At 37.2% G+C, this 18,593-nt stretch overlaps 1 protein-coding gene across 1 annotated transcript; it reads left to right on the top strand.

Annotated features, from left to right (window-relative positions):
* The first annotated feature begins 6,040 nt into the window (after window positions 1-6,040).
* Window positions 6,041-17,075, top strand: FAM240B (family with sequence similarity 240 member B). The gene is made up of 2 exons (XM_045086151.1): window positions 6,041-6,183; window positions 16,982-17,075. Exons 1-2 carry the CDS (start codon window positions 6,041-6,043, stop codon window positions 17,073-17,075), a joined length of 237 nt encoding a protein of 78 aa, XP_044942086.1.
* The last annotated feature ends 1,518 nt before the right edge of the window (window positions 17,076-18,593 follow it).

The raw sequence follows: 18,593 nt of genomic DNA, 5'->3' as shown, positions 1-18,593 counted from the left end.
ATATGTGAAGGAGGAGAAGAGAAGTAAATTCACTCTACTCTTTGTCCAGGGGGGCCTGAAGGTGGGATGGGAGGACAAACCCATCAAAGCATCTCAGGCCCATAATCCTGCTGTCATCTTAGCAACTGAACCTAGAAACATCATTCCTAAAGATATTTTCACTAAAGGTGAAAAAGACTACTTGAAAAGAAATGGGATGATGTCTGTGTCCCCCAGCAGCTGTAGAGGCAGAATCTCCAGGTGGATAGAACCAGCATTTGGCAGAACAGTGAGAATGTTACAATTTACTAGGTGCTGGAAATATCAGTGGAACAAGGACTTTTGTTTTAGTCCTTATCATGCCACACATAAAACTGATAATAGTGGGCACCTGACAAAGATACTGGAAAGGAGAAGGATCAGTGACATACACAGGTTTTAAATCTGGGCAAGGTTTCAATTCCAGCTCCATCACTTTTGAAGAAGTGACCCTGAGCAGCAATGACCTTGGGCAATGGTTGGCCTCTTTGGTACCTCCTCTGTCAAATGTGGGTAGGAACAAGGTTGTAAGAATTAAATGCAAGATGTAAATCACTTTGAAGAGTAAAGAGTATTCAGTAAGTACTCAATAAAAGGTATAAAACTAAGCCACAAATCATAAACTAGCAGCCCACCAGCCAGTGGGTAAATGTGTGGCAGCAAGTTTTACTGGCCCATGGTGGGGGGTGGTCTGTTCCATCCTGAACTCACTTCTACTCTTTGTTGTCCCACCAGGGCCGAGTATCCATTCCCAAAACCTTATTGTCTATCTTAAAGAAGAGAAATAACTCTTTGTATTCATGTTTTTTAATGAAAATTAAGCTTAAAAAAGATAAGAACAGTGAATCTGATATTTTTAAAGGAGGGGAAGTAGATACTATTCCTAAGTGTTGATTATGAAAATAACCAGAACAATTCATTTATGTGAACTTCTGGCCACAAGAGTTATTTAAATTTGCTGCTCCTGAGTTTTGAGGCATTGGGGGTAAAAGACAACACAGCTATCTGGGTATCAAGAAAAATAAATTGTTCTATATTCTTAGAGAATCTCAGGATTAGAGGGAACCAAAAATAAATCAGAAACACACACAATCACTTGAGAAGTCTATTCCTCTCCAATCTGCATATACCATGAGAAGAAAGCAGCAAACTGAAATGTAGAAAGGATGAATGTAAAGATCTAAACTTGGGTTTATAAAAAATTCACTTGCGCAAGAACAGAATGAAGGCATTTGAGTTTGAAAATTTCCTCAGTAAAAAAAATAGGAACTTAATCTCAAATTCTTTAAATGTGACTCAGGATATTTCAGCTCTGCACATTCCTTGGTATTTCGATTTTGTGACTATATAGCACCACTGACTATTAAACACTCCTGTCCCAGAAGAGATCACAGCAGCTTTCCCTTCCTTTTGGTCCCACTAAGGTTAACTTGGGAAAGTAATGCCTTTTCATTCTCATTAGAGCATCTATCAGGGCAGTACCAAATCCATAGAGCATATAGTTGGTGGTTTTCTCTGTCTAGACCAGCTGCAGGTGCCAAGAGTGACTGTCTGCTTGGGTTTCCCATCAATACCCCCAGGGAAAACTGGACTCTTTATTTTCTGTTCCCTGCCTTATTTTGACATTCTTAAATATGTTGTGCATCACTCACTGAATGTTATTATAGGATCTGACCACAAAGATCCCCAAATATAACATCTTAAATGATGTAAGAGTGAAACTCATCACCAAGAGCTTTTGCTTAAGGCTTCTTTGTATGCAGTCCAACACTGGACCTTGGACAAGAAGGAAAGCATCTTATCCCTGAGATCTAAGGCTGTCTAATTCTGACAGCCCAGCAACAGAAATAAATAAACCTTAAATACATGCTGAGTCAATAAGGATCAAAGTATTTCATATCATGCATAAACTAAAGACAATAACTTATTTAGGTGGTGGTTCAAATTCAGTTAACACTTCTAATCTCTCACCAGGAGCAGGACAACAGATTGTGAGTTTCCCCAAGGGCAAGCATGTACTGGGTTAGTAGATGAACATTTAGGGAATGAATGGCAGTGTATTTGGAACTTTCATCTATATTACCGCATTTCAGCTCCACTACATGGATAGTAAAACTGAGAGGTCAGAGCAACAAAGGGCTTATTATGCAAAGTCACAAAAATGACAACAGTCCTCTGTCCTCCTTCTCATTCCCTGGCCATCCTGTTTGTCAGAGCATAGCCTCCAGATCTGGTGAGTGAGGTGGGATTGCAGTTGTGTTTGGCAGGTGGGACAGCTCTCTCCACACATCCCCGAGTGGGTGAGGTGAGACTTGGTGAAAAGTTCCAATTTAGTTGCTTCAGAGATAATAGCAACAGAAGGACTAACCAACAAGAGCAGTATCCCACGCTCAGGAAAAGGGCTATACATAGAAACTCGGTAAAAGGAAGCAGACTGAGAGAAAGTTGAAATAGTTCAGGATGCCCTGCAGGGAGAGCACAGGGAAGAGGTTTTGAGAAAAGCTGAAGAAGAAAACCAAAACCAAACAAACAAACAAAACAAAAACAAAAACAAAAAAAACCCAGTGGGTCAAAGCTACAGATAGAGAATGCATCCCTTAAAAAGGGCAATGATGGACCCCTCAGACTTCATCCTTCTTTTGGCTGGCACAGTTTTCAACTCCTTCTTGAATGAGGTATCTCCTCAGAAAACGTCAGTGCCCACCACTCTCTATCACTCTAGACCAGTAACTTCACTCCTATATGAGGCCAGCCTGGTCACTGAGAATACCTAAATTCATGACTCTTCCTGAAGTCCTTCCAAAATTCACAGCCCCAAAAGTGCTTCCTAACCCAATGGGAACAAGAAGCAGAACCAGCACATACCATATTCTTTCAGAGCCTGCTGCCCGATTTCCTTTAGGGTCACCCTGATTTAATTTATTCCTTTAGTGTATGGACACCAACCTGCTTTCATCTGTTTCTCTTAACCTAGGTCATAATTATGCAACATTGTGTCTGCTAGAATAAATCTTCCTTCCATATCTTCACTCCAAAGGGGTGAATATGAAATGACATGATGATGTGAGTAAACTTTGTGCCTGCATAGGCTTCTTCATTTTTTTTTAATGAAAAATTATTTAGAAAAATGTTAATTCTTAATTTCAAGAAAAGAAAAAAATTCCAGGGGCACCTGGGTGGCTTAGTGGTTAAGTGTCTGCCTTTGGCTCACAATGTCATGATCTCAGGGTCCTGGAATGAGTCCTGCATAGGGCTCTTATTTGGCCAGAAGCCTACTTCTCCTTCCCCCCTCTTCCCTGCTTGTTTTCCCTCTTTCGCTGTGATTCTCTCTGTCAAATAAATAAATAAAATATTTTTTTAAAAAGGAAAAGGTATGGGGCGCCTGGGTGGCTCAGTGGGTTAAGCCTCTGCCTTCAACTCAGGTCATGATCTCAGGGTCCTGGGATTGAGTCCTACATCACGCTCTCTGCTCGGCGGCAGGGAACCTGCTTCCTCCTCTCTCTCTCTGCCTACTTGTGATCTCTCTCTGTCAAATAAATAAATAAAATCTTTAAAAAAAATGAAAAAATAAAAACTTCTAGTGAGTACCTTTTTAACCAAACTGTCCTTTCTGTGAATTCTGAATATCTAATATGAACTTAAAATGTTCAGGAGCATTTTGTAATAAAGGAATGTGTGAATAAGTCATGCATTACTTTTGGTCTACTTAAGTTGCAAGTTTGCAAGTTTGCCTGCTCTAAGCAGGCACTATTTTCTTATCTAGTATTTATACAGGTAGAGTCACATGAGGAAAATGAGAAAACTTAAGAGAACTCTGCAGCTTGAACTTAATCTGTAAGAAACACAATTGCTATAGAAGAACACACATCTATACTGTAGTACTATGAATGTTGGTATATATGTATATGTGTGTATATATATATATATATATATATATAAATTTTTAAAAGATTTTATTTACTTATTTGAAAGGCAGAGAGAAAGACAGTGAGAGAGGGAATACAAGCAGGGGAAGCAGGAGAAGGAGAAGCAGGCTCCCTGAGGAGAAGGAGAAGCAGGCTCCCTGACAAACAGGCAGCCCGATGTGGGGCTCAATCCCAGGACCGTGAGATCATGAACTGAGCCGAAGGCAGTTGCTTAACTACTGAGCCACCCAGGTGCCCCTGCTGGTATATATTTTTAATAACTTTTTAAATATCAAGTGACTAAGAATTTATTAGAATTCCATACACTGAATCCATTAGCATGGGGGAGAAAATAAATGGGAAATATGCCCTTAAAAGATGGAGCATATGCTATCTACAGGCTGGAGCTTCAGAACTCAAGTAAGGCTTAGAGAAAACCTGGAGAGTCTCTCTAGGGCACAACAGCCTCCGGAGACTACAGTAGGCCAATAGGCTTGAGCATGTCCCCTACTCAGAAACTGCAAAAAGTCACACTGCAGACCTTCCCTCAGCATCTGAGATACTTCAGAAAGGCTGTTGGCAATTCCAGGCCAGCTCTTTTTGGAAAAAGAGGTTGACAAAGGCCGTTTAATTTAATAAAGAATTACTAAGAACCTGTTATATATTTCAAGATTCCAAAAACAATAACAAAACAGTAAGGTCCGGGTCCTTCCCAATTTCCAGTTGGGGCCAAAGCTCTTCTCTGAGGAGGTTTTCACCAGCAGTCAGAGGACTTTTTCTGCAGCCTTTTGCATCTGCCTGCCTGCCACAGCTACTAGGATCTGGAAAATGAGTCATGTTCACATAAGAAGTGAACATTTTTGAGAATTAAACATGCACTTTCATGGGACACATACACATGCCACACAAGCTCGCTCTAGACGTGGCCATTTCCAGATATGGTAAACATTTCTTGTGATGAGAATCTCAGAGCCAAGAGCATCCACTTTGAAAATGGACAGATCTAGGTTCAAATTCTCACAATTCCATGTGCAAGTATAAAGAGATAGGCAAATTCTCTCAGTTTCCTCATCTGAACAATGAGTGTAGAATCACCCAGTTCCCAGAGTTGCAAGAAGGATTAAATGCAAGTGTGTATAGAAGGCCTATCACATATTATGTGCTCAATAAACGGTAGAGGTTATTGTTATCTGTGAGGAAAGATGGAAAGGGTATAACATCTGTTGATTACCTATTTGTCATATACTGTGTTTAGAGCTTCTGACGTATATTTCATTTGGTATACATACACACAACTGTGAAGTAACTGTTAAGAATCGTTTCTTTAAGTTAAAATCATAACTATCATACAAATATAAAATGAACATGAGTCAAATATTTTATTTAACTTATTAATGATAAAAATAGTAAGATATTAGAACTAATTCAAAAAGAATTTTTAAAAAGCACATATGTAAGCTATCACAAATACTGAAGTGAATTTAGAAATAGATTAAAATTATTTGGTATCCACACAGCTATCAGTTGCATTACCCTAGACAAAATTTATTTGAATCTCTATGTTCAAGAATCATATTTTTTCTATACTTTCAGAGTTGTAAAGGAGCTCAAAGGCAATAAAAGGGGCAGGCCCCTTGTAGAATCAGATAATCTGTAAGGTTATTAAACATCTTTTTAAATTTCATTCATTTCAATTTTTTACTATATTTTCTGACAGAACCATTATTATCCCCATTTGCAGTTGAGAAAACAAAATCATGGTGACTGTGCAATTCGTCTATAATCACAAAAAGTATAAGTGGGGGGCACCTGGGTGGCTCAGTGGGTTAAGCCTCTGCCTTCAGCTCAGGTCATGGTCTCAGGGTCCTCAGATCCAGCCCCTCATTGGGCTCTCTGCTCAGCAGGAAGCCCACTTCCACTCCCCCTGCCTGCCTCTTTGCCTACTTGTGACCTCTGTCAAGTACATAAATAAAATCTTTAAAAAGAAAAGAAAAGAAACTTTAAAAGAAAAAGTGTAAGTGGCAGGGGCTGGATTCAAACACACATTTCATCACTCCAAAATTAGACTGGTTTTATTTGAAGAACTGGGATTTTTTTTTTCTTTTGTTTTTCAGGGGATGAACAATCAATATATTCGTCGAGAAGTCTTCTGCTGTGAAACTTGTCATGAGCTCAAAAGCTTCTGGGAAAAAGAAATTAGCAAACAGACTTGTTACAGGGAACTGGAGGAAGATCGTCAGGGAAGGAGCGCCCTGAGAAAGTATGTGGATTATTTCTCTATTATTTTTTAATAATAATGCAATGCATTATTATTAAATTTGTTTGATTGAATTTTCTGTAGAAATATACCAGATGTGAAGATGGGAGACTGAATTATTTTCATTATCACTCTTATAAGAATGCAATTATTCAATATGATATGGTAAAGTCAGTGAGGTCATGAAAAGAAAGGAAAACAGTACCCAGAAGAAGTTTATTATATTCACGGGTCTCAGAGAAAGGGTTACCACGTACCATGCAGGGCCACAGAGGAAGCACCAGATCTTGCCCAGGTGTCAAAAGACAGAAGCATGGTGGAAATCTAAGCCAGAACTTTTACTGGAGTTTCTGAACAAAAGGCAAGTCAGAGTAAACAGTTCGCTAATTTGAATCATCTCAGAGGGCTTTGGGCTACCAATGTGGTTTCTAGTTGTCTGGTACCTAGCCCTGGGATAATTTAGGAAAGGGGAAATATGGCTTCATATGTGAGAGTTAGAGGTCATTGGGGCCCAGACGCAGGATTGGTTGACATGTTCACAGCAAGCCTTTGGTAGCTCTAAGAAAAGGCTAGTCCTTTCCATGGCCAGCAAGTTTCTTAAGATGTCAAAACATCATAAAGTATGGAAAATTCAAGACATGATTAGTTAATATACTTATTCCGCCTTTCCACCACCTATACCAGGGTTTTTCAACCTAGCACTTTGATATTTAGAGCCAGATAATTCTTGGGGGGGGGGGTCCTGTGCTTTGTAAGATGTTTAGCAACATCCCTCAAACCATTACAGTCCAGTAGGACTCCCCTACTCATTACGACAACAAAAATATCTGCTGATGTTACCAAATATTGCCTAGAGGGCAAAGTCACTCTTTATTGAGAACCAGTGACTTATAGATAAGGATAAGCCTTTTTATAGATCAATAAAAATGAGATTCTGTTATTTATATCTTGATAAACTGAAATTTTGTTTTCCTCACCTCTCCTCTGTTGCAATCCCCAGCACATGAGGTACACTAAATTTCAAGGTTAGGTCAACATATATAAGTATAAAAGATATTACATTTGGGATGATATATATTAATATTCTGGGGAGAGGAAAATGTGGTCTTCTTCTCTTTGGCAAGTAAACTTGATATTCTTGCCAAGGAATCTGCTGAAGGGAAACATATACTTACATGAGGTCACATGTGTCAACATTACTCTGAATAAAAGAGCCAGCACCTGCCTTCCCATGTGCAAAGCTTTGGAACAGACAGAACAACTCACTGTTTGAGAAACTACCTGGGTTCTCTCCCTAAAATGGGAAAACAGCCCAGTGAGGCTGTCTGTTTTGCTAAGATGCCTACTCACAATTTAGTGGCAGCTGAGTATTCTGCTAGTCACAAGGCACTAAGCCTTCATGTTTCTGATCATGCTGAGCTGAAAACATGTAATTCACATGTGTTGAATCAACATTAACTTCTAAAAATCTTTATTAGCTCTGGAGGAGAAATAACTTCTCTCCATAGCCAAAGAAGAGCTCTGCCACCATTCTAGCTACATTCCTGTTTATCCAGCAAGCTAAATCAGGCTTTTCTACATGCAGAAGAGTCGCATATTAGAGCATCCAGTCCTGGTGACTCCAGGGGAGTGAGGAAAGTCAGTTGTGTGGTTCCTGCCTTCTTCTAGCCTCCAAGTCTTGGACCACAAGCCAGTGAGAGCCAAATCCCAGCATGAACTCTTTGTATATTTTCCCTTCCAGAACTCTCAAGATATGGAATTAGAAGCATAATTTGTAATATTTTATTTTTATCAGAATATATACACAATCTATCTGTATATGCAAGAAAAAGATTAAAATAAAATACACTAAGATAATAAGAACAATTAATTTTGATTGGTGGAATGACAGATTTGAGTGTAAAAGGCCCCCCCCCCCCAGTTTTTCCAAAGTTTCTACAAAGGTGTTCTGCCATTTTGTAATTAGGCAAAATAAAGTTATGAAAAAGACAACCAATTGCAAATGGTCCATGGAACAAATGCATTTACAAATAATTAAATAATTTTTTAAATTTTAAAATAAGTTAAGCAAATAATTCTCCGGATTCCCATGTGGCCCAGAAATGACCCCTTCCAAGTTGGGGCAGTTTTCTCTCCCTTCTATAACAAACAGAATAAATCTTCAAAATGTGCTCATCATGAAACATTTCATCATTGTGTCCCACAAATAAATGTTTAAATATGTGAACAGAGCCTCTGCATTGAAAATCTTAAGGGACAGGGGAATAGAGGCAACTTCCTGGGGTTCTCCAATCTGTTCTGGAGTCTCACTTACCAAAGCTATTTCCCTTATCAACTATGGATTAAAAAACTCAAAAGCTTTCTTATTTTGGTTAACAGTGAATGAAAACTAGTGGTTTTGTCATCCCAGATTTATTTTTCACACCAAAACTAGAATGTTGGAATATTGGTTTAAATCCTGCTGATCTGAGCAAACAGTTTGAAACAGAATAATAGTGTACCTTCCAACATATACTTGCAGACCAATGAATGCCATAAACCCCAACGTCCCTATCCTAGCCCTGTGACCTATACTTCCCCATACTCCACTATACATAAGTACACACTCCCAACATACATACATAATACACTATTTTTTATTCTATTCTCCACTTATAAAAGGCAAATTCAAGCCACTATGCAATACAGAAATGTTCTAAGTGAACACTAGAAGACAAAAACCCTAAAATTCTCCACCAGTCCCTTTTCTGGTAGAACAAAATCAATATTTCCTTATATTCTCTGCTGGTCTAACAAGCAAGACTTGTGCCAAAGCTGGGTAGAGAGGAAACAGACATGCTTGTTAGCACACTACTGCACAGAAGAATTCAGACAGAGCTGCAGAGCATCTGGTAACTGGTAACTGATGTAGCTGGCAGAAGCCTTGGAGGTGAGATCATGAAGCAAGATGAATGACCCCAGAAACATAAACCCCTTACTTCCTCTGAGTGTGGCCAGAAAGAAGCAATGCATGAGGAATAGGATTGGTCAATAGATAAGTTGAAAACTGTTTGCAAATAACTGATGGAGACAATTTGATGCAGTATAGGTGTGATGACCAAACCTCCTTGTTTGGGGGACAGTCCAGGTAAACACCTATCATTTATTATAATTACAGACTATGATTTGCCCTTTTATTTTAAAAGTATTTCAGTTTAGATGATAAATGACATGGATACCTAAGTGTAAATGATCAGCCTGCAGCTATAACTGAGAAATTGTGCAGGCCTTATATTTTAAAAAAATAGTGTTTTAGTATAAATATGGTTTCAAAATACCTCTTCAGAATATAACAGAATTCACAGCATCAGGTAGATATTAAATCTGGAGGACTTGAGTGGTCACTTCAGGACCACTCCTCTCCCTCTGCTTGATTTCTGCTTATCAGTTGTGTCATTCAGGATGCTTTCAGCCGCAGGTAACAAAATATCCAACTCATAATCTCCTAGCCGGATGAAATCATTATCCTAAATCTGTTATAAAATAAGATTTAGTATAGAAAGAGCACCACTGAGAAAAAAATTCAGTTTTTTCATTCAAACTGAGGTGGGGAATGTGATTAGTAAACTTACTTGTTCAAATCATTATGCCAAGGCTGTCATCCTGTGTTGGTTATTGGAGCTCTGCCCCACAATCAGGCCAGTGAGCTTCAGGTCACAAGGAAACCAGGATCAAGCCCATCTCTCCTTACTAAGGAAAAACTAGTATAAAGGTATATCTGTTATTCTACTGGAATAAATGTGGCAAAATCATTGTCTGACCTTTCATATTCAAACAAAAGTACAGAGATTGTAATGAAGTACCAAGATTCGAAATGGGAGATCAAGAACTCAATAAACTATAAACTCTTTGATGACTGGAATTATTTACTACTCTACATATTGTAGTAACCACAGAAGTACTCTATTCAGAGCTCCTTCAAGGTAGCTTGCAATGGGACACAGGGCTGGCAGAGAGCTCTAGCTGCCACCCTTCTGGATCCATCACTGAGCTTGAGTTAAGGCCAAACTTAACCCTGACTGAGCATGGCAGAGGAAACTAGTTCTGGGCAGTTCCTGCATGACACAGCTCCTTTGCTAGGCACCTTGCCCAGGGCCTCCCCCTCAACCTAGCCCCAGCTTTTTTAGCACTGTACTGTGGGTTGGAGCTCTTCATCCCCACAATTTTTTTTTTCCTCCCTCTCTTTCCACAGGGATCAGGCCAGCATGGAAGTCTGAAGACTGCCTGACTACTTCAATTCATTCTTCACCTTTATTTTTCATGGGTGATTCCTCCAAGTCTGCTTCTTGGAGCATCCAAACTGATACACATATTTAGTGCCTCATACATGATAGAAAAAATCTGATTTTGTCCCAGCTTCTCTTCACTGCTTTCCAGTAAGGATGTTACAATTCTAGTTTAAGAATCTCAGAAAAAAAATCATGCTTTCTAGTCAAACCCCAAACTTACCAGGGAGAATCTGTGATCCTATATATTAACTACAACTCCTCCACAAATCAGATGAATCTAGAATAATAAATAGTAAATTTTGTTTGGTCTCCATTTGAAAAGTGAGGTCAATATTTGTAGGATTAAGAGAAAATGTTATCTTCAAGTTTCAAATGCCAGTTGTATTGCTCCTCTACTATATCTCAATCTGTACCAATTTTTGAGCTTTACCTTTCTCATATTGACCTTTCTTACTACAAAATAAAAGGTCTGTATATGCACTTATATTCACCATTTTACTGAGAACCCAAGATAAATGGCAGCAACACAGTGATAAATAATGTTGATCAGAAAGGGGCAGCAAACAGTCTAAATATTCAGAAAACAAGATTTAAAGAGAACTTGGGTAGGTAGCTCTATCTGAATCCTTTGCCATCTGGCAATAAATAGTGTTATAGCTGTCATAAAAAGTGCATAAATGTATTATGAACCCCAAATTCCTAAGCTCTGTTCCTAGAATAAATTTATCATTCCAAATACATTAATTTTGTGAGAAGCAGAGGGCAAGATTTGATGGGTATGATATTTATTGGGGGAAACACCTGTGAGAGAAAAGTAGGGAGGAAGTTGTGGTGTACTAACAAATGTTTAAAAACTGGCTCTCTGTGGAAAAAAATGTACATGTGTATATACCTACGTAAGTTTATCATAAATTTCACAGGTATAAAGCATGTGTAGCACACATTTACAAATATTAAGAAAATATGCAATGTTCTTTATTATAAATTCCATATACCTAACTGATTTTCATAGTATGCTTTTATCGGTTTATGCCAACCTCTTTCATCTACAGCCAATCTATAGTTGCAGTTCTAAATTTAATCTGCAATATTAAAATTGTCTTCATCACTTTAAAAGTCTAGATGAGGGGTCAATAAATATTTTTTATAAGGACAAGTTCATAAATTTTGAGGGGGAGCATGTGGTCTCTGTTGCATCTACTCAGTTCTGTCACTGTCATGTGAAAGCAGCCTTAGACAATATGTAAACAAAGGGTCAGAACTATATTTCAAAGAAACTTTATTTATTTACAAACACGGGCAACTGGCCAGATTTATAGTCTTTGCCAACATCCATGTTGTAAATGGTTTATTTCAAGCTATCGATGTGACATCAGTGAAGATGAGTTGAGAAGGCAATGGCACTCCATCATATAATAATTTCACCATTTAAAGATAATAGGCCTAAATAACCTGAAGATAACAGATTATTGTAAAATGCAGTAAAATAGCTAGAAAGTGAATTTCACAGTTATTACTGTTTTTAATAAAATTAATATAATATTAAATTAATAGTATTAATAAATTTAATAGATTAAAATTAATATAATTTAATTGTAACTTTACAGTTTACTTTTAGTAATGTTTATATATAATAATGAGCTTACAAAATCCCTAAAAAATTAAGAATTATCCTCACAAACTAATAGCACACCCCTAAGAAGAGTCAGAGAAATTAAGGAGAGTCAGAGAAAGGGAAGCAAGTGGAACTGGGTTAGGCATCAGGGCAAACCTAATAAAGTTTTGGCCAGACTAATGGGAAGTCCCTGAGCCAAAGGCAACTGTTCAAAGAAGCTCTGTATCTTGCAGAAAGAGGCCTGCATTGGTACCTCTGCTGTGCTCAGTCACTGGCTGAGAGTAGCCCATGAAAAGTTTGACCTTGGTGCAAATGCTTGGAGCAGATGTAGATGGGAAGTAGCTGCAGATGGGGTCAGCTATGCTCCCCACAGCAGCATCTCTCAGTGACACATTTTCATGCCCACTACATCCAGAAAAAGTAAAGTCCCTTTAATTAGTGAATGAGTTCATATCACAGTAAGAATTTCATCCAGTTCCATGAAATACACAGATAGCAATTTATTTAAAAACAAATAGTCAGTCATTAGTGAACTTTAAAAGATCTCAGAGACAAAAGTCATGTAACTTTGGAGGCAAATTTATTTAAAGAACCTTTCAGAAATCCTTAATAAGGGGAGCTTGTGAACCTAAAGATTGGTTGCAAGTTGAAATAGAAGGTACATACTTAATAAGCATAATGAAGAAATAACAACTTGTGAAAATTACTAAAAGGTGGATATCAACAGAAGGTCATATAAGCTCAATAAATCATCACTTCCCAAGTAAAGTGTGCAAAAAGCTGTGGGGCAACTGCCTGGCTACAAGAGAACAGCCATTCCATGTTTTATCTCCCCTTTAAACAAGTAAACTGTTATTTTTATGTCAATCACTTTAATTTAATTTGAGGTAGAATGAGGATATAACCAATGTCTTAACATTATTTTCAACTTTCAATTCTTGGTTGCTAATGTGCTTAAGCAATAACTCTAACTAACAACAGCCAGATACTCCATAGTCTTTAAATTCTTTCCTGGGTCTATAATTGAGCAGAGTTTTAAGTGAGAATCTTCCAGAAATCCATTAGTAGTAGGTGCCTAAAGCCTTCAAAATACTTATACCCTCTAACTTACTTTTCTCTAGGAATTCTCCAAGGAAAATAGACAGGTATATTAAGAGAGTATTAAGCATTATTATACTCATTTTAGGACTATTTATAAGGGTGAAAAATTAAGGTTAAATCCAAATTTTTAAATTCTTCATCATATATTCTGATTTCCCTGCAATAAGCATGCATTACTTTGCTTTAGCAATGTTATGAACTGAATTGTATCCCCTCAAATTCATGCTAAAGTCCTAACCCCCGGTATCTCAGAATGTGACTGTATTTGTTTATAGGGCCTTTAAGAGAGGTGACCTGCTTAAAAGGAGAACTTTAGCGTCTGCATGATCCAATCTGATTAATGTCCTTATAAGAAGAGGAGATTAGGATGCACGAAGGGACACCAGGAATGGGTACACACCCAGAGGAAAGGCCACATGAGAATGAAGCAAAAAGGCCATCTGCAAGCAAAGGAGAGAGGCATTGAGAGAAAACCAAATCTACTGACACCTTGATCAAGGACTTCCAGCCTCCAGAGCTATGAGAAAATAAATTTCTGTTGTTTAAGACCCCCAGACTATGTTATTTTGTTATGGCTGCTCTAGTAAACTAATAATATTTACCCAATCTTTTCATTTTGGTTATTTTTATATCTATGTAATGAACACAAGTGCATATATATATACACACACATACATACATATGTATACACTTTTTTAATTCAAGTATCACAAAAAGTCATATAATTAGAAGTGAGTATCCTTCTTACTTAGGCTCCTAGACCTGCTGTCCAGGGAAAGCTGTCAAGTTCTTTGTATACCTTTCTCCAAAGCTTCAATTTGAATAAGCAAATAAATATGTGTGCTATATTTTTATGCAAAATGAGACTATACTATCTTCACTAATTTGCACTTTTTTTTTTTTTTTAACTTACCTGGAAGCTTTTCTACATAAGTGCAACCAGTTCTTCTTTAATGCTTTCCGTTATAATGATGTTAACAATTGATTCAATCAATCACATCAAAGAACACCGGTTGTTTTTCATTTTCTGGCTGTTCTAAATGTTCTAAAAAGAATACTTGCACATACATTTTTGCATACACGGATAAGAATTATGGAATAAGTTCATAAAAATGAAAATCTAAAGTCAAAAGATGAGTTCTTTGTTGTTTTTTTAAATTTTGACTTCCTGACTTCTTGTTTTGCAAAGATGTTGTATTAATTTAAACTCACAACCTGAGTATGGGAGTGCCAATTTTTATAGTTGCTCACACTGTGTGTTGTCAAACTCTTAATCATTGTTAATCTGACAGGTAAAAAATGGCATCTCACTGTTTTAAACTGAATTTTTTAAATTTCTTTTCAGTGTTCCAGAATTAAACTGAATTTAATTAATTACAAGTTTAGATGAAATCTTTTTATATGTATAAGAAACAGCTGGATTTCTTCTTCTGGTGCAGCCATTTAATATCCTCTGCCCATTTTACTATAGATTTTCTTTTTCTCAATTGATTTGTAAGCACCATGCATTTCTTTTCATGTGTACATACAGTTCTGTGAGTTTTTGACAGATGCTTAGAGTCATGTAATTACCACAATCAAGATATAGTATAGTCCCATCACTCTGAAAAATCCCCACATGCTGCTCCTTTGTGGTCAATTCCTCCATTACTTTCTAATCCCTGGCAACCAATGATCTGTTCTTTACCCCTATAGTTTTGCTTTTTCCAGAATTCCATAAATGAAGTATATAATATGTAGTCTCTTGAGTCTGGCTTTTCTCACTCAGCAAAATGTATTTGGGATTAATAATTGTTGTGCATATCAGTTGCCTATTCCTCATCGTTGCTGAGTATTATTCTGTTGTGTGGATGTATCGCAGTTTGGTGATCCACTCCCCACTGGAAGGACATTAGGGTCATTTCTGGTTTTCGATGATTATGAATAAAATTGCTGTAAACATTTGCATACAGAGTTCTGTGGAACATAAGTCTCTGTTTCTCTTGAGTCTATACCCAGGATTAAGATTGCTGGGTCATATGGTAAATGCCAAACTATTTTCCCAACTGACTATACCATTTTGTATTTCTACCACAATGTAAAAGAATTTCAGTTACTCAACATCCTGACCAACACTTGATTTGAGTTTTGTTGTGAAGGTTTTTAAAATTTTGTTGGGTTTTTTTTGGGAGGAGAGGATTAAGAAGGGACTCTTTTTGTTGTTTTCCTTTTTTGTTTGGGTCATTCTATGAGGCCAGTGTTACCTCATTGTAGTTTAATTTTCATTTTCCTAGTTATGCTAAGTATTAATTTTATTAATTAATTTTATTTTATTTATTAAAATAAAATATTTATATTATTTATTATTTATAAATATTAAAATATTTATATTATTAATTTATTTATTTTATTTTATTTATTAATTTTATGTGCTTATTTACCATCCATACAACTTCTTTGGCAAAATGTTTGTTCAAATTTTTTGCCCATTACATTGTTTATTTTCTTAACATTTAGTTTGAACTTTATATATTCTAGAAACAAGTCTCTTAATGGATTTGTGATTTGCAAATATGTTCTTCACTTATGGCTTGCCTTTTATTCCCTTTTATAGTGCCTCACAGAACAAATTTTTAATTTTTATAAAAATCCAGGTTTTCTTTTTTCAATGAATTATGCTTTTTGTGTTGTAGCTAAGAATTTTTCCCCTAACCCAAGGGAAATAATGGAGATGTTATTTTGTGGGGGTTTTTTTTAGAAGTCTTAGTCTTACATTTTATATTTAGGTCTATGATCCATTTTGAGTTAATTTTGTGTAAGATGTGGATATGGATTAAAGTCCATTTTTTTTTTTTTAAGATTTCATCCATTTACTTGAGAGAGAGAGCAGAGAGCACAAGCGGGGAGAGGGGAGAAGAGGGGCAGAAGGAAAAAAAGAAGCAGGGAGCCTGATGTGGGGTTCGATCCCAGGCCCCCGAGATTATAACCCAAGCCAAAAACAGAAGCTTAACTGACGGAGCCACCCAGACACTCCTAAAGTCCATTTTAAAAAATATGAATGTATGATGCTTCAGCACCGTTTCATGTTTGTTTGTTTGTTTTTTAAAGATTTTATTTATTTATTTGACAGAGAAAGACACAGCGAGAGAGGAAATACAACCAGGGGGAGTGAGAGAGGGAGAAGGAGGCTTCCTGCTGGGTAGGGACCCCAGTGTGGGGCTCAATCCCAGGACCCTGGGATCATGACCTGAGCCGAAGGCAGACACTTAACTGACAGGCACCCAGGCGCCCCACACCATTTGTTTAAAAAAAAAAAAAAAAATCTTTCCTCTATTGCCTTTGTTTCTTGTAAATAATCAATTGGCTGTATTTGGGTATATTTATTTCTGGACTCTATTCTGTTCCATTGACCTATTTGTCTGTTCCTTCACCAGTGCCATACTGTCTTGATTATGAAAACCTCTTAAGTCACAGAATAAAATAATGTGAGTCTTCCAACTTTCTTCTTCAAAGTTGTTCCTAATCTAGTCCTTTTGCCTTGCCATATAAAATTTAGAGTCAGCTTATCTACCAAAAAGTTCTTTCTGGGATTTTGTCTGATGTTACACTGAATCCACACATCAGTTTAGGAAGGAAAAATTTTCATACAACTATATATTCATAGACTTTTATCATTTATCTATTTTTGTCTTCATTAATTTGTAAAATCCATTTGTTTCTCTTAAAAATATTTGTTAGAAGGAAAAACAAAAAAACAAAACAAAACAAAAAACCACCTCAATTGGACCAGCAGATATGGAAACAAAAGCACTAACCACTTGTATTTTTCTCCCCTCAGGCTCAGAGAAGAATGGAAACAGAGACTGGAGAAAAGGCTGCAGATGCTGGACACTCCTGATGAGAAGAAAAAGCAAGCAAGCACAGTGGGCTGAGAGCTGCCTGCTTCATCCACTGCAAAGATAACAAACCACCAAGGGCACTCTTCTAGAAGAAAAATCTAACACCAAGCTATGTTGATTTACTAACCAGGATACTCTCTTTGCTTTCCCATTTGTAAGGGATTTACATGTGAAACCTCCCCCAGTGCTAATGGGAGTCATTATCCAACTCAATCCTCTCTGCACAGGACAGAGTGACAGGCAATGTGACAGGGAAGCTCAGGTTATTTAATATAAAAAGCTCTTAGAATTAACACTCCCCAGGTTTGAAAGACCCATGTAGTGTAATTTATTTCCATGTTTTCTTTTCATTTTCAAATCTGAATGTTTTATCTAAGCTTACCAAGGGCAATGACCTGGATGGGAATCTGGCTTCTCTGGATCTTCTGGAAAAACAGAGTCAATCTTTTCTTCCTGTCCTGCTTTTTGTGAATACAGAAATGCAACTACTTAAAAAAAAAATAAGGCTATTATTATAAAAAGAATAATTTATTAACTATACAGTTTGAAAATGAATTGAACTAAGTATCTTTCTCTTCCCTTCATATGAATTTTTTTCTCATAAACATATTTAATTAGAAACATAAAACAAGATAATGTTTAATAAACTCTGTTGTGCCCTCACTGGAGTGTGCCCTGTGTTAACTCTTTCACGCCTGCTTTGGTTAGTCTCTGGTGTTAGAACAAGTGTCAGCTCCAGCTGTCCCCAGACACATTCTGGAGACACATTCTCAGACACTGTAGTCTCTTCTCAGTTCCAGAGCATTACCACAGAGCTGGGCAGGTTCTATCAATCACAGTAACTAGAGTTCTTCTGCCCACAGAATCCTCTCTGGGGGACAGGTACAGAGGCCCTGAGCACGAAGGAATGCTGATGGCCAGAGGGACCCAGGGGAGATAACCTGAGACAGTGCTGGGAAAGACATATCCCCACAGTTATGAGATCCAGACCCCTGCTACAGGTTCTTATCCAATTTGGATACAACATGTAAACAGTAATCGAAAGCTAGGAAAATCTGAGCAAAGTTTGGAGAAAGAGGCTAATAGTAAAAAAATTTTTAGTAAGGACAAAGAAGGATGGGAATACATATCATGTTACCTAACAATACAAAGTGGTCAGGGAAAGTTCCCTGGGAAATTGATATTTAAGCTGAGACCTATAAAAAAATGAGTAAGGGTCACACATTATATAATTTCATATAAGTGCATAAATCATTATATCATACAGTTTGGTGTGCTTTTATTAATTTTTTATTAACTGTTTTTCCTTGTTTTCACTGTCTTAACTTGTTTCTCCCTTTTTTTCCATTCCCTACCGTTGGCAACCCCTGTACCCCATACCATGTTAATAACCGGTATAAGTCCTCCTGTATTTTCCCCATGTTCACATAGGTATGTACAGACACACACATTCACACCCACACTTACACATTGACACAGACATTCACAAATACACATGCATACTCACACACACACTACATCTAAAAGGCTTTGTGTGACTGTTTGTGTGGT

This window comes from Mustela putorius, unplaced genomic scaffold (genome assembly GCF_011764305.1).
Source record: "Mustela putorius furo isolate JIRA1106 unplaced genomic scaffold, ASM1176430v1.1 tig00000876_pilon_pilon_pilon, whole genome shotgun sequence".
Classification (NCBI taxonomy): Eukaryota; Metazoa; Chordata; class Mammalia; order Carnivora; family Mustelidae; genus Mustela; species Mustela putorius.
This window is presented reverse-complemented; position numbering and strand designations above follow the sequence as displayed.